We start from the raw sequence: 14,435 nt of genomic DNA, 5'->3' as shown, positions 1-14,435 counted from the left end.
ATGAGGTGAATAATGCAGCTGATGAGAAGGCTGTCAGATGAAAGTGGAAGAAATCTGGCCAGGGAAGAATGTAGAGGTTCCCTCTGAAGATTGGAGTATGAGGAGGCTCCATGAATAAATGCCCGCAGCCCGCAGAAAGCTCCTCTTAGATGTACATCACTGTGGATGCAGAGAATGTACACCAAGTTTTATGCAGAGATGTGGTACTACTAAAACACCCAAGCTATCTTTTTCAGCAGTGAGGGCACCTCTTTTGCATCATGGAATAATCCGAATCTTGCAAAACTCGTTGACCATTTTACTAAAAGGATACGTGCTCTCATACACTCAAAATTTTGTAAGTCACTTCATAATCACTTTTCCAAGTCATGATTCACCCCATCAACCTGAGCTTTAAATAAAGAGCCATTTGGCACCTGAATATGTATGTTTATATCTTAATAAAATTAATAATGGGCTCTGAACATTTACACACAGCACATAACATGTTTGTTCCTTCACGTTCTTCCCTGCTCCAGTTCTGGAGCCATCAGGAGATGGAGACACAGGCCTTGTTTTTTCTTTGTACTTATTGCTTACTTAGAAAATAATACAGCTGAGGCCCATGAGATCACATGCAAAGACACATGCTGAAAAGCTTAAAGACCCGAATTCCATGCCCAGAGTCTGTAAATTGTCCTCTGACTTGCACATACACAATATAGTATGTGTGCATGACCCTACCCTCAATATATCTGATACTGAGTGCTGTGCATTAGGAAGAGACAAATCATTAGAGTTGCTGCAAGACATCAGAATGCATTTAATAGACCCTAAGGGGTAAGGAGGATATGAATAAGCAAAGAGTTTGTGAGGGTGATTGGTTCTAGCATGAGTCAGGACAGAATTGGCAAGGAACTCAAGGGAGCCAGGGGCCTATCAACGGAGCATTCTTCAGTTCTATGGCATAGCCTCAGGGGAAGGATAGTTGAAATATGTGTCATAACCCTGACTGGGTCATGCTGTGATGCTCCTCCATCCGCACAGCTTTGGTTTGGGTGCTTGTCCACAGGCCAATTTCTGAGTAGCACAGCAAGGCTAGCATTGCTACCTGAAAGGCAGCAAATCACCAGCAGAGGGGTCCTTGCTGAGCTGACAGAACTCAAATGAAATATAGTAAACTCTTGACGGTATCTAGCCTGCTTGAACAGATTCAGTCCCAAATCTTTTCACCTTCAGATGGAGTGCCATAGATGAAGTGGAGGGGGTCATAGTCAAGTGGCTGTTTCATATGGTTTATTGCACCCCAGGACTTTTCTAAAATAATAAATAAACACATAAATAAATGTCTTTGTGCATAGTATAAATCCTGCAATCTAGAAGCGAGTAAAAACAACTTCTTACAACAAATGCACATACACAGTTACAAAAAGTGTTTAGAAACAGAACCGAGAGAGGCAAAGCTGCAGCAGCCTCATCACTCAGCAAGCCAGTCTCCAAACCAAACTAAGAACACACAAGATGCTGCCAAAGCCCAAATCTGTGCCCTGTCTGAAAACACCTCTTGCTACCAGCCTTCTGCTTGATGAGGGCACACCAGGCAGGGTCGGCTACTGCCTGACAGCCACTGAAACCCAAACAGGAATGGGATGAAAAACAACATGCAGATGGGGTCCGGATGAGGAGGGGAGAGCTGGGATTTAACCAGGGTGTGAGCTTTCAGCGCCCTCTTGCACTCTCTTCTCTCCAGCTGCAGCCACAGAGGACTGTTTCCTCTCACTCGGCACCTTCTTGCTTGGGACAGAGTGTTGTGTCTGTCTGTTCAGCTGAAGAGTGATCTGCTGAATCTGCTACAAGAATTTCCTGGCCTGGGACCCCCACTGGGGGATGGGCCTGGGGTGGGAGCTGAGAGGCTACTTGTCTTGCTGAAGGTGTGCACACAGTCTTCTTAAACTTTCCATGCAGGAATATCTTCCCTGCATCAGTCTCTTTGTTGAAATCAGCAGTGTATCAGTTGGACTCCATTTCCCAAGGTGAATACTAGGGACATTGGGTAAAACTATAGCACAGGATTGACCATGCTCTACCCTTGGCTAGTTCTTCATTTATTTGACTATGTCTCCCTAGCTCACCTTCCTCCCTGTCTTTTAGGGTACATGTACCTTTCATATGTCTATGACATTTTGTCACCCATATGCCTTCATTGTAAGCCACACTGCACTTCAGATTTTTTCTGTACCATTTTTATTAGACATTTTTACACACCATAAAATTCACTCTTTCCAAGTATACAATCTAATGAGTTTTAACATATGCATAATTTAAATGAACACAATTATCTCACTCCAGAATATTTTCGTCATGCTTAAAGGACATGTCATACTTACTAGTAGTCACTCTATTCTGACTCTCGTCCCCAGGTCCTGGCATCCACTAGTCTAATTTCTGCCTCTTCAGATGGATTTTTTTCCATTCATTTCATAGAAGTGGAATCATACATGTACTATTTTGTGACTAAGTTCATCCCTTTGGTATATGTGTTGCTGTTATTATTGTCTGGGTTTGGAACAGGTTTAACACTGCAAATCCAGCTGTTGTTGAACTCATTATGTCGCCCAGGGTGGCCAAAAGCTTTTAACAATCCTCTGTCCTCAGACCCTTGAATGCTAGAATTAACAACCAGCTCACTTATCATACTTTTTGAAGAATATTTTTATTTATTCTTTGACAAATTCATCTTTCTATATGATATCTGTTGATCATATCCATGCCCCAACTTCCTACTCCAGCTCCCTGGAGATACCTTCAATACAGCTGCATCCCATCTTCTTTTTTAAACCTACTTAATCCAATTAGTGTTGCCCACATGCTTGTGGATATGATGCCACTCATCAGTAGTCACATTCCTAAGGAAAAATGATATCCCTCCCCTAATAACCATCTATGAACAAGATATCCTAAGCCAGTGCTTCTCAACCCTCCTAATGCTGTGACCCTTTAATACAGTTCCTTATGTTGTGAGGACCCCCAGCCATAAAATTATTTTCATTGCTATTGCACAACTGTAATTTTGCTACTGTTATGAATTATAATGTAAATATTTTTGGAGATAGAGGTTTGCTATAGGAGCCATGAACCACAGGTTTAAATCTCTGTTCTCTTAGTCCTAAGCCACTTCATAATCCATGCTGGAGATTTGACGAGTTTAATTTGGTGCAAAGCTCCTGCAGGTTACTATAGCTACTTTGAGTTTATGAATTCAACTGTATCATGTGTAGAAAATAGCTGTTCATAACACTGTTGCTCATTGTCTGGCTCCTCCATTCCATCTTCCATGGTTTTTCTGGGCCTTTGAGAGGTAATTGATCCCACTTAGAGCTGAGCACTCACCAGTCACTTACCAGTTACACCACTACAAAACCAAAAGTAAAACAAAACGAAAGCCTTCTTTGACCAAAGCTGAAAACAACACTAATCTATGGGTATGAACATATACATTTAGAAGGCAGTCTGCTGATGCGTCCATTTCGCAAAACAGCAGTAGTAGGTTCCAACCTAATAGGGCTTATGACCTCCTTAGCCAAGGGCTTTGACCAGGTTGACAGTAGTAAACATGCACTTCTTCCTCTGTAGCAGGTCTTAAAGCCAACCAGAAAGCCATTGGTTAACATGAAACATCAGTGGCAATCTGTTCTGCTGGCTTCTAATTCTACTCACCTCAGTGAATATCAAATGAAGAAGTAATTAGGTGAGATTTCTTTGAAGGGTTAGGAATAGAGCCTGACCGTGTATGGTGGAAAGAAAGATGATAGGTGAATGGGTAAATAGAGAAGAATCCTAAACGGAATTTTTTATGCAAGCCTTCCTGGGAAGCAGCTCAGATACTGGTTTAAAACCAGATGAAGCTCAGCGCAGTCAACACTCATCCTTGATTAGCACTTCCACAGGATATAGAGCTGAAATGCATTGAAAGGGTGAGAGAATAGGCTCAATGTCACATTTGTGACTACTCTGATCCTTAAATCCTCCTGTCTCAGCACTCCAGTGATCCAAAGAAGAGTCTACTGCGTTGCTGTGGTAAGTGGTTCTGACCGGAAAACAAATGCAGAGTTGGGAAGATGACTCTTCCAGTAAGACCACTTACTACACAAACATGAGGGTCTGAGTCGAAGTCCAAACATTCTACTTAAAAAGCCATTTATGGTCACAAACACATAATACTAGGGCTATGAGGGCTAGAGATAGGATAATAGCAGAGGACTAATGCCTTCCAGCCTAGTTCCAGGATCAATGAAAGACCCCATCCTAAGGAAGTAAGGTGGAGAATGATATAGCATATGTCCCTCCAGCCTCCACCCCACCACACAGTTGTGTATACCCACATACACATACATACACATACATAAAACTCATGCTATGCAGAGAGATGAGTACTGACAAAAACATGCCTATCACTGACGTGGAGAAAATGGGGTAGTTTGTGTCTACTGAGAACCTGGACATAATATGATGGTCCACCACATGTTGTGACTATAAGGGCTTAGGAGTGAGTGACTGTCTAGTCACCATGCAGGATCTAGTAACTTGAGAAATTCTATAAGGGATAAAGTACATTTTACTTCTTGAAGGTAAAAATAACCACTGTCACTGTGTTGAAAGCCTGGATGATTTCTAACACAGCACATACTATTGGCTGAAGTTATTGCTTCTCCTTTGGAAGTTAGTGAACACCTTACACAGAGGCAGGATTTGCCAGTATAAGATCATGCTCACTGGAAGAAATATGCATCACCCCCATCTCTTCCCTTTTATTATTATTATTTTTTATTATATTTGTGTTTTAATTTTACATATCAGCCATTGGTTCCCCTGTCCTCCCCCTCCCACCCACGTCCCCACCTTCCCCCCATTCCCATGTCCTCCAGGGCCAAGACTCCCCTGGGGATTCATTTAAACCTGGTGGATTCAGTACAGGCAGGTCCAGTCCCCTCCTTCCAGGCTGAGTAAAGTGTCCCTGTGTAAGCCCAAGGTTCCAAACAGCCAGCTCATGCACTAAGGACAGGTCTGGGTCCCACTGCCCGGGTGCCTCCCAAACAGTTCAAGCTATTCAATTGTCTCACTTATCCAGAGGGTCTGATCCAGCTGGGGGCTCCACAGCCTTTGGTTCATAATTCATGTGCTTCCATTCATTTGGCTGTTTGTTCCTGTGCTTTTCCAATCTTGGTCTCAACAATTCACACTCTTGCAGTCCCTCCTCTTTCATCTCTTCCCTTTTAAAAACACTTTGTGCCTTCAAGAAACCTCATAATTTCAAGAAAGTAATCATTTAACAATAATTTTACATATTTAACAACAATATGTAACCAGTTTTATATTGAAAACATTAGATGTATTATTTACTTCTTACAAAATGAGGCTAGCATTGTTAGCCTCCTCATCTACAGATGAGAGAACTGGGGTGAAGAGATGTTAAGCAGTCCACTCAGCTGATAAACAAGAACTAATTATAATGGACCTGTATGTTAAGCTCAGATGGGATATTCTGAAGTTGGGCATTTCTTCCACTTATGACAGATTCTGGTGGCTGCATTTTCAGTAGTCTCCCTCACATGAGTCCTTTGTTGGGGAAGTTCTGCTTCCTTTGCCCTGTATTCTACAGCCTCATCACAGATAAAGCATCAAAGGTTCATGTCACAGTATAATTAACTAAAAAAAAAAAAAAAAAAACTGTTTTGAAAACATTGTGTTAAGTCGGTGCTGTGATGCACTCCTTTAATAGTGGGAGGCAGAGGCCGGTGGGTCTTTGTGAGCTTGAGGCCAGCCTGGTCTATAAATCGAATTCCAGGACTGCCGGGCTCCTACATAGAGAAGCCCTGTCTCGAAAAAGCAAGCAAAGAACAAAACAAAACAACAAAAAAAACCCATTGTGTTCCATTGGCACCTAGTATGAATTCAGTTAATGAGATTAGTACTAGGGACCACTGGTAGGACCTTACTATAATGAGCTACTACCTTCACCCACACTTTTCTGAAGGATGCTGAATTAATGTGGATAAGAGAAAAGCCCAGTCATTGAAATAAGACTGAGGAAGTCATACTTAGGATCTGTCCCTCTAGTAGGAATATAGTTAGGCTACAAATGACCAGCGTTGCAGGGTGGAATTTTGAACACTGAGACCCAAATGGTCGTCTTATCTAATCCACAGCCTTCAAATAGAATCTTTAGAAACATGATCTTCATATAATGTTTGAATGAAAAATAGATTTACATCATTCAAGAATTTGAATTCATATGAAAAGGTCATGCATATAAGATTATATATCAATGTAAACATGTGCATTAAAATGTCTAAATCAAACTATGACACACAAAACTATCTCTCCCCCAACATGTAATTCCTTCATGACTATTATGACTTTCTTGTATAGCTTTCCATGTTTTCTTAAGGAAAATACAAGTGAATATGAATATATACTCTTCAAAGTATATTCACTTGTACATAAAATATAGTATGAAGTTTGTAATCATTTATACCTTGTTTTTTATAACCTCTTCTGTCGAGTCTTTATTGTATTTCCATAGTTCCCCTCCATCTTGACCTCCTGCCCTCTAAAGTGGCCTGAAGATTTTCTGATACTGTATCAGTGAAATGTCACAAAAGCAGAAAGAAGTTAAATTCAATCTCACCTGCAAAAACTAATGTAGAAATGAGAGTAATGGTAACAGAAAGGGTGCCCTTGTTCTTGAGATTAGCATCTGACCCTCAGAAGCGCTGTGAAGCTTTGTACTCTTTTCATGATGCACTTCCATGCTGCTTTTTCTAACTAGCCAAGAATTTTTCCACTAAGAGACTAGCAGACTGATGGTGAAGAGACTAGTGAAGAGAGAAAACACCATGAAAGCTTTGGCTTCCAGAGAATTTCGAGAAGGATAGCATCATGCAGGGAAAGAATGATGTACCAAAGGAAGTGAGGGTAGGAACACAAGAGGATTTGGTAAATTTTCCCTGGTATTCTGAAAAGGAAAAAAAGAGAGAAAAGAATAAACAGGCTATGACACAGTAATTATCACTAAGATATTAGTGGGAGCACTGTTGTGTGCCGTACTGACTTTTCCTAGGGAGATGCAAGGCACACACATCTATTCACCTCAGAAAGTGAACCTACAACAGACCACAGTTACAGCTGCATCAAAGTTTAACTTGGTCAGCCAATGAATTTTCACTGGGGTTCCTAAGAGAAGTATGGGTGAAGAATTACTTACAGAAAAAAAGGTGATTCAAAGGCATTGGTAAAGCGATAGATAGATAGATAGATAGATAGATAGATAGATAGATAGATAGATAGGTGATAGATGATAGACAGACAGACAGACAGATAGATAGGTGATAGATAATTGAATCCCTCCCAGCATGGGTGACAACTCACTAAAGCCACATTCTTGGAGCTCTCTGCACAAATTTGCAGGCAACTCAGCAGGTCCAAGAATCCCTTCTCTGCCACTATCTAGCCAGAGCCTCTTCAGGCAGCAGTTATAGTAAATAACTTTTATAAAGTAGGTCAGGAGCTGAGCGGTGGTGGCGCACGCCTTTAATCCCAGCACTCGGGAGGCAGAGCCAGGTGGATCTCTGTGAGTTTGAGGCCAGCCTGGGCTACCAAGTGAGATCCAGGCAAGGCGCAAAGCTACACAGACAAACCCTGTCTCGAAAAACCAAAAGAAAAATTTAAATAAATAAATAAAATAAAATAAAGCAGGGCAGGGGCTTCTAGAATTTTGTAAGTGTCAGCCTTTCCAGACATGTGACAACCTCCCAGGTCTTACCTCCTTCTGTAGGGGGTATTTTAATTCCCAAGAAAGTCTGTTGTGTTGCAAAATCTGACTGCAAAGTGAATCACTTAGGCAACAGGATGAATCTCTAACAGCAGTATTTTAGACTTCAGTAAGAGCAAAAGAAGTAATAAATATTTAGGGTAAGGAAGTGTTCTCTAAGCATGTCAGAAATCATAGTTTTGTTTACTTATAAGGCCATCCCTCATGTAAGAAGAGGGAAATGGCTTCTTTTCCAGTCCATCTGTAACAATGTCTCAATGCTGGTCTGATTTCTTCCTGGTTTCTCTCTCCCACTATTTTTCATAGTATTTTGTGGGAATTTAAGTGGAAACACTGGACATGGGGAGGCTAGAAGCTATGCAGCCGGGATACTTTTGTTATAGTATTCTCCTGAGGGGTCCTGGAGCCAGCTTGGGTTTACACTGATTTCCTGCCAGTTTTCAGCTAGGAGCACTGAATATGTTCCAAGGATAGTTGGTTCAAAGCCCAGCCACCTCAGAAAATCTGGGAAGGGAGAGGATAGAGACTGGTGTGGCTTTTCTTGCTTATGTGGTTGGGAAGCATGCTGTGCTGGCCCTATAAAGATTCAGGGAGATTTGAGACATATGCCCCATTCTTAGATAGAAAAATTAAACACAAGCAAGGAAAAGTAGCTTGTGCAAAGTTATAGGGAGTTGATACTGGGGCTTCCATAACGATTCATAGATAATACTCCAAAATTTTAGCACCCATTTATGAAAATCACACACACTGGAAGGCAGAAAAACTGTTTCTGAGTCTACTCTCCTACTGAGCAGCTTTGTAACATGGCTCAAACCTTTTTAGGTTATCTGTGGCTTCATTTTCTTATTTCTTTCCCCTAAACCATTAAGAATGTTCAAAAAATGAATGAAGATACCAAGACAGTTGCAGAAGAATTGATGGAAGCTTGACAATAACTTTTCTCATTTTCTTTAATTCACATTTACCTCTGTCTTCTGTTCTCTCCCCATATTCTCGTTGAGTAGGTGAGTAGACGCCAGTGCCACTCTCTAAAGACTACAGTAAGGAAGACTCTGAAGGTCACACTTCTGTAGCAGGATTCCTGCTACACACACATCCAGTGAAAAACCTCTCCCTGCCATTGCCCTGCCATTTTTTTGAGACTAAATATTTCCAAAGTTTTTTGTGTGTTCCAAAGATCTGCCAGCTTCTGTGAGAGCCACAGCAAATATGGTTTTGTAGGTCTTTGTACATTTCCTTTACCACAAAATGCTGAGATTTGGAATAATTGGAGCCCAGGGGGCAAATGGCCCTGTTCCTGTCCTTTCCCTGAAGAGTTCTACTCATTTGTGCCAGCTGCCATTGTCTGCTTGCATGCACACATGGGCAGGGCCAGAGACTTATGGCCCAGACAGAAAGCAAATTATTATGAAATAAAATCTGTCTTAAAGGGTTCTTCTTTTTAAGGCAAAATTCAGGAACTATTCTTACAGTCTGTAAGGGTCATGGATAAGTAGTTAACATCTAAGGAAAGAACTTGAGATTAGATCAACTTATACAGAAAAGTAGAAAACAAAATTTTTAGCCAAAGCATTGAAGTTGGTGAAAAGTACAGTTTTCTGGATATTTTTGCACACAGAACTGTAGTAAGACAACATAGCTCTCGTGGTCTGTTGTCTTGGGCTTTGGTTTTAATTAAATGATCCTTTGCTTGCTACAGGTTTGAAATGATTGGCACTTTTCTTGATAGTGGATAGGAAGGAATTTCAGAATCAGATGTCAGTCAATATCCTAGTGATTCTGATTGCAAATTATGTGACCTTGGACAGATAAATTAATTTAGTGGTAATGCACATCAAACTTGGAGGTAAACACTCTACCACTGACCTATGCTCCAAACTCAGGTCACTACATTTCTTAATTCTTGATTTCTTAATTTATTAAGTTGGCATGATCATATATACATCAGAATGTTACTGGTGAAAGCCAATGAAATAATGTACTTAAAAACACCATGTGCTGAACTATGAACCAAAAGCTGTGGAGCTCCCAACTGGATCAGGCCCTCTGGATAAGTGAGACAATTGAATAGCTTGGACTGTTAGGGAGGCATCCAGGCTGTGGGACCTGGACCTGTCCTTAGTGCATGAGCTGGCTGTTTGGAACCTTGGGCTTACACAGGGACACTTTGCTCAGCCTGGAAGGAGGGGACTGGACCTGCCTGTACTGAATCCACCAGGTTGAGCTGAATCCCCAGGGGAGTCTTTGCCCTGGAGCAGATGGGAATAGGGGGTGGGCTGAAGGGAAGGCAGGGGCTGGGGCAGGAGGGAGGAGGACAGGGGAACCCATGGCTGATGTGTAAAATTAAATTAAAGTATAAAATGAAAAAAAACACCATGTGTGCCGGGCAGTGGTGGTGTATGCCTTTAATCCCAGCACTCATGAGGCAGAGGCCTGTGGGCCTCTGTGAGTTCAAGGCCAGCCTGGACTACAGAGTGAGTTCCAGGAAAGGCGCAAAGCTACACAAAGAAACCCTGTCTCAAAAAGCAACAACAAAAACAACATGTGCATAGTGTACACTTAGGACTCAATAAATGTTAACTGTTCTTATATTATGATGATGACAGACAGATATTGTTATTATTAGTTTCTATCATGTTTACTGCATCTCATGAACAATGTCAGTTTCTTTTTTTAACAGTCATTGTGAAGTATAATTTATTCACATAAAATGAACTCTTTTTTTTTTGGGGGGGGAGCTTAGGATCGAACCCAGGGCCTCGCGATTGCTAGGCAAGCACTCTACCACTGAGCTAAATCCCCAACCGATAAAATGAACTCTTATTCCTTATTTTTTTACTAATAAAATCACCCTGCTCCCTAAGCCTCTCTCTAAAGAAACCCATGGCTCCTCTGATTTCACTTCTTCAACTCTCCTGTGGCAATCACTTTCCACACATCAATGATTAGGTCAATATTGGAACATAATCATTACTGGTTTTGTGTACACTATTACTTGTGTGTGTGTGTGTGTGTGTGTGTGTGTGTGTGTGTGTGTGTATGCACATGCATGTCTGTGTGTGTGTGTGTGTGTGTGTGTGTATGAGAGAGACAAAGACAGAGACAGAGGAGACAGAGAGACAGAGACAAACAGAAATCAAGAGCATGCATACTCATTACAGACTATACTAAAGGAACTCAGTGAATAAAATTCCAGAGATCATTCTCTTAAAGTAAACTCATTGGGTGAATTAACTTTTATTCTATATGGCAACTGTATGCTAGACTCTGTGAAGTAGAAATAAATGAAAGATACTCAATTTAAAAAAATGATTCATGCCCAGGTGTAAATAGGGTAATACAAGATGAAATTTAATTTCAGGGTGCCGGGTTTTGGTTCTCCCTTTCACCATTAACTAATTTTGTTACTTCAGGGAAGTTAGTCTCGTGATTTGTTTCTTTCCATTAAAAAATGAAGGGAAGAATCTTACCCACTTGACTCATAGATGGTTATGAGTATCACTCTTAATAAGACATATGCAGCCTCTTTGTAAATAGTTTGCTAGATGACCATCGTCTACAGACATACATTCCAGTAATATTCAGGTTCCAGATAGTGTGCTTTAGACATCAGGTACATTGGGAGGTCCAGAGCACTGACTAGAATTATTGCACAATACTTTGTGGAGAAAATGAGATTAGAGTTGAACCTTCACTGTCAGGGACTTCAACAGGTAAAAAGGAGTGAAGGGAGAAGGCTGTCTTGGTGGAGAAATTAACAATAAGTAACAACCACAGAGACCAGAGGAAACATATGATAAGCTATATAAAAATATATACAAATGTATGACAAGCTATACAAAACATGATGAGGAATAATGTTTCCAGGGCAGTTACAACAGACAATAGATGGTTTTTCTGAAGGTCTAAGAGAAGACTAAATAGTGGTAGTGTGGACTCCTTTTTAGGTAAGTCATCATCTTATTCATGCTTGACCAAGTATAAGCTCAATCAAGGCAAGGCCTTGTCCTTCGTTCTCTAATGCTTATGATACTGTTAGGCACATAGGAAGTGCTCAATAAATTTTTAAGAAAAGATGACCAGATGGTAAGCTGTAATTCTTCTGTGGCTGTTTTAATACTATTACCTACAATTATTAACCTCGGGAGCAAGGATTGTGTTTTAACTCCCTCTATGTAGTACAGCCCCATCTGCTGTTGGGAATTATGAAATTCTTTGCAATTATGCCAATACTTGATGTGTTTTGGTTTTTCTCCTCCACTCTGTTCCAGAAGATTCCTTACCACCAGTGAACAATAAGGTGACCAGCAAATCATGTGAGTACAATGGAACCACTTACCAACATGGAGAACTGTTCATGGCTGAAGGGCTCTTTCAGAACCGGCAACCCAATCAGTGCACCCAGTGCAGCTGCTCGGTAAGACCCTGCATCTTACTGCCCCTGCTGGTCACTACTCAGATCGGAAAGTAGCCACCTCTGTCCTTGTCTTTTCAGTGAAGCAGACACTATAATGCGTTTGAATGAAGATAAAGTGTATTTAAATCTCAAGCCTCCATACCTGTTCAAACTACCTGATCTTCATTAAGTTTGAACAGTTGTCAAAGAGCTAAGTCACAATGATTCCCATAACACTATTAGTCACTGTGTACACTTTATTTTTTAAAAATAGTCTAGCAACTATTTACTTATGTAATTGTGTAGTCCAGAGAATATTAGACAGAGCACTAAAATAGGGTAAAATAGATATTTAGAATGAAGCATGACAGGAGCTATCAATGGCTTCTCAGAGGGAGAAAGTCAAGTAGCAGCTTCTTGGGTGAGGGAAGCATCAGTTTTCTTTAAGGGTGTGGCTGCTGGTAGGTGGCTCATTCCCCAGTGGATGACCCCTCATGCCCAAGAGTATATGAGTGGTAAAAATAGGCTTAGTGGTTTATCAAAAACAAAAAGGACAAGACATTGGGAGGACTTGGGGATGGGGGTGAATCTGGGAGGGGTTAAGGGAAGAGTGAGGGAAGAATGTGATCACAGTCCATGGTATGCACGCATGAAATCCTCAATTAGTAAAATATGTCTTAAGAAAATGAAGCATGAGAGAGTTGTCACAAGTTTGAGGATAAGCTGAGCTACACAGCAAGACCTTGCATCAAAAATTACAACAAAAACAAAACGATAAACAAAAATGAAACTAGCAGAGCTTAGAAACATCTTTACTGACTGGGGCAATAAACACTGGATTATCACGGCTAACTATAGAATCTCTTCCAGTTGGGATTTTTAGTGAAAATTCAGTATCTCAGTATGACATTATTTTTCTAATGGTCTTTCAAGCCTCAGTAGCATGTGTATCCAAGAACAAAGCACAAGGTTTAAGAGATAACATTTAAAGGGGGAAATCTAGAAAACTGAAATTATTTGAATAACATATGCACTTCCCAAGTAAAGTGGCTCCTCTCCCTTGCCTCACATGAATTGAACTGTCCCCTCCCCTGTCTTTTGGTTTTGAAAGAAGACTCTACTGAGTGTCATAAATAGTGGCTATTGCACAAATTCTCATTTCCATCCACTCCCAGCAGCTAGCTATGTTATTATAAGGACCAAAGGATACAGTAAAAATAAGAGAGAGGAGTAAGGTTTGGAGGCTGGTGGCAGCCCTCCCAAAATATCCCTCTTTCCTTGGGCCGGGATACCTGACAAAGACTGCTAATTCTTTGGGGAATTCATCTTTCTTATGAAGAAATAGGAAATGGGAAATTAAATAGTGCATAATGAATTGGAAGAAGAACCCAAGACTAGCTGTAAGTAAGCAGTGCCATGTTTTGATTCCCGGCTGTATCCCAGGTACTGAGGTAATCCCTGACAAATAGTTATCTCAGTTCAGCCTGGAAATGACTCTTGCTTTCCTTGGCAGGAAGGGAATGTGTACTGTGGTCTCAAGACTTGCCCTAAACTGACCTGCGCATTCCCAGTCTCTGTTCCAGATTCTTGCTGCCGGGTATGCAGAGGTAAGTGTCCTACAACCCAAGAATCTGAGGATCACCGTCCACAGTAGCAGAATTTAGGAAAGAGCAAAATACCTGTCCCATCTCTGAAGGAAAAGGAATTGTTTGTGGTAGTCTCTGTTTATTGAAATGGTCTCATTTCTATAAACACAATGGACTCGTCCCCTCAGACCTGTCTTTTCTTCTTTAGCTTCTGTTTTGGTTTTACAATGGTACCAGATTTTCTTTCTAGGCTTGTACTTAATCACCTTTAATGTGGCCTTGTTTGCCTCTTCTCAGTTTACCAGATCTATTGGCAGTCTTTTGTAGTCCTTCCCATTTGACAATATTAATATTTTCTTCCTTAGCTACACATAATCAATGAATGTATCAAGCATGTCCTGGATATAAAACTAAAACTAAACCGTGTCCAAAGCTGTGTATATAATATATGCTTACAGGACATTGCTAGACTGTTTATCATGTTTATGTGAATTACAAAAAGGAACCCCATACTTGGGATATTCTATTGTCATTTTCCAGAAAGTTCCTATATATTTATACCTCCAACTATGCCAACTATGGCCCCCTTGAGCAGGACACCACCTACACAGCCATAGCAAAGATATATTCTTTGCCCTTC

General features: G+C 40.8%; 1 protein-coding gene across 1 annotated transcript in view; it reads left to right on the top strand.

Annotated features, from left to right (window-relative positions):
- Nucleotides 1-14,435, top strand: part of Chrdl1 (chordin like 1) — a 120,100-nt gene that overhangs the window by 64,347 nt on the left and 41,318 nt on the right. The window contains 2 exon segments of the mRNA XM_036174968.1: nt 12,088-12,230; nt 13,723-13,816. Coding sequence (XP_036030861.1) covers nt 12,088-12,230; nt 13,723-13,816 — 237 coding nt within the window.

This window comes from Onychomys torridus, chromosome X, assembly GCF_903995425.1.
Source record: "Onychomys torridus chromosome X, mOncTor1.1, whole genome shotgun sequence".
In the NCBI taxonomy this organism is placed as follows: Eukaryota; Metazoa; Chordata; class Mammalia; order Rodentia; family Cricetidae; genus Onychomys; species Onychomys torridus.
Note: the sequence above shows the minus strand (reverse complement) of the source record. Positions and strands in the feature narration are given on the sequence as shown.